This window comes from Setaria italica, chromosome IX (assembly GCF_000263155.2).
Source record: "Setaria italica strain Yugu1 chromosome IX, Setaria_italica_v2.0, whole genome shotgun sequence".
Classification (NCBI taxonomy): domain Eukaryota; kingdom Viridiplantae; phylum Streptophyta; class Magnoliopsida; order Poales; family Poaceae; genus Setaria; species Setaria italica.
Window position 1 is genome coordinate 12,416,469 of NC_028458.1, and position 2,200 is coordinate 12,418,668.

The 2,200-nt window shown below is 55.5% G+C and overlaps 1 protein-coding gene across 1 annotated transcript; it reads left to right on the forward strand.

The window, feature by feature from the left end:
• Positions 1-793: 793 nt before the first annotated feature.
• Positions 794-1,267, forward strand: LOC101771099 (U-box domain-containing protein 8-like). Its single transcript, XM_022829673.1, has one exon. It carries the CDS (start codon positions 794-796, stop codon positions 1,265-1,267), a length of 474 nt encoding a protein of 157 aa, XP_022685408.1.
• Positions 1,268-2,200: the final 933 nt, after the last annotated feature.

A 2,200-nucleotide genomic window follows, 5' to 3' on the forward strand; every position in this document is an offset into this window, starting at 1 on the left:
TTTATGCCCTAGATATCCGTAGGGGCGTAGGGTAGGGCAAGCAAAGGAAAAGTACTATGACAAGGTTACCGATTGGCTAACTGCTTCCATGTAAACTTTCTTGAGTTCTTCTGACCAGCTAGCTAGCTGCAAACTTCCTAAACTAGTTTAGTACCTGTTACATTGGATGTTTGGATACTAATTAGAAGTATTAAATATAGTCTTTACAAAATTAATTGCACAGATGGAGTTTAATTCGCGAGATGAATCTATTAAGCCTAATTAGTCCATGATTTGACAATGTGGTGCTACAGTGACCATTTGCTAATTATGGATTAATTAGGCATAATAGATTCGTCTCGCGAATTAGTATAGGGGTTCTGCAGTTAGTTTTATAATTAGCTCATATTTAGTCCTCCTAATTAGCGTCCAAACATCCGATGTGACCCTTATTTTTATACCTCGCATCCAAACATCACCTTATATTAATTGCTAAGGTTTACAACTTTACATATATGATGTCAAAATTATGACCTGTTTGGATACACAGTGCTAAAGTTTAGCACCCTCAAATGGAAGGCTAAATTTTAGCACATTGGGGTATTTGGATGGTGTGCTAAACTTTAGCACCTTTAATGCCAAATGACAACAATGCCCCTCCTTCCCTCATGGAAGCACTACCCTTTCCCTGCGCTACTCTCTCTGCCACGCCTGCCTCTCTCTCTCTCACCTCCCCCGTCCCACCCAACAGCTCTCATCCCTCGCCATGGACGCAGTCATCAAGGCGTCGGATCCGGCCGCCTGAGCCGCTCATATGGCCGTGGCGCCGCCCATGCCAGCCGCATTCCGTTGCCCAATCTCCCTGGAGGTGATGCGGTCACCGATCAGCCTCCCCACCAGCGCCACGTACGACCGCGCCTCCATGCAGTGGTGGCTCGATTCCGGCCACCGCACCTGCCCCGCCACGCGGCTGCCGCTAGCGTCGACGGACCTGGTCCCGAACCTGCTCCTGCGCTGCCTCATCCACCTGCACGCGGTCACACTACCGCCTTCGCCATCACCCGAGCAGGTGCTGTCGCAGCTCGCGGCCGCGGACGGCGGCGCGGAGAAGGTCGTGCGCTCGCTCATGGCCAAGATCGCGCCGGAGAAGGGGAAGCGGGCGTCCGTCGCGTCCGCCGTCGCCGTGGACCTCGATTCCGCGGTGCCGGCGCTCCTCTTCTTCGCGAAGGGCGGGGCGAGCGCCGACGCGCGCGTGGACTCCGTGAGGATCCTGGCTCCCTTGCCGTGAACTCCACCACCACCGCCCAGGGGTCCATCTCCACCTCCAACCCCACCGCCCAGGGGTAGCCCACATTCGCCACCTCCGAAGGGTGGACCGTGGGCAGGAGGGAAGGACCTGCGGGCGGGGATGGCCGGCGGCAGGAGATGGCCAGCGGGAGGACCTGCGGGCAAATGAGATGCGGGAGGGAGAAGAGGGGCAGCGAAGAAGAGAGAGAAAGAGGGGGCAACGGTGGACTAAAGTGCACAAGGGACAGCGGGTTTAGCAAAGTTTAACACCCCTTGGGTGTGCTAAAGAAAATGGAGTGCTAAAGTTTAGCACAACACTTTTAGCACACATGTTTGGATGCACAACACTTTTAGCACACATGTTTGAATGCTCAAGTACTAAAAGTGTGCTAAAATTGCAGTGCTAAACTTTAACACTGTGTATCCAAACGGAGCCTTAGGGCCTGTTTAGATCCAAGGGCTAATTTTTAGCTCTGCACTTTTAGCCCAAAAATTAGCTCTTGGGATCCAAACATGTAGGCTAAAAGTGTAGAATAGCTAAAATTTTGGAGCTAAAATTTAGCCCCCAAAGAGGCCCTAAAAGGAGCTAAAAGTGAACCTGGACACCCCATACCCCTCCCCTCGCACACGACCCTAGGCACGCCCCTGCCTGTCGCCCTATCCTCCCCCGCACCTGCCCCTCACCCTCATCCGCACCTCTATCCTCCCCGCACTCCCTCCCTCCCTCCCCGCGTGCTCCTCCCGGCCCTGCCTCCTCCGCCCGCCGCCGCCGGCGCCGCGTCGTCAGCCCCACCACCTCTGCTCTGCCCCACGGAGCCACCGCCACTTCCTCCGCCTCCGCATCTTTCCATCGCCCTCATCCGCCACTCTCTCCTCCCCCGCACTCTCTCCCTCCCTCCCCGCGTGCTCCTCCCGTCCCCGCCTCCTCGCCCGC

Coding starts and splice junctions, on each gene's coding strand:
- LOC101771099 (XM_022829673.1), top strand. CDS start 794: ATGGCCGTGGCGCCGCCCATGCCAGCCGCATTCCGTTGCCCAATCTCC.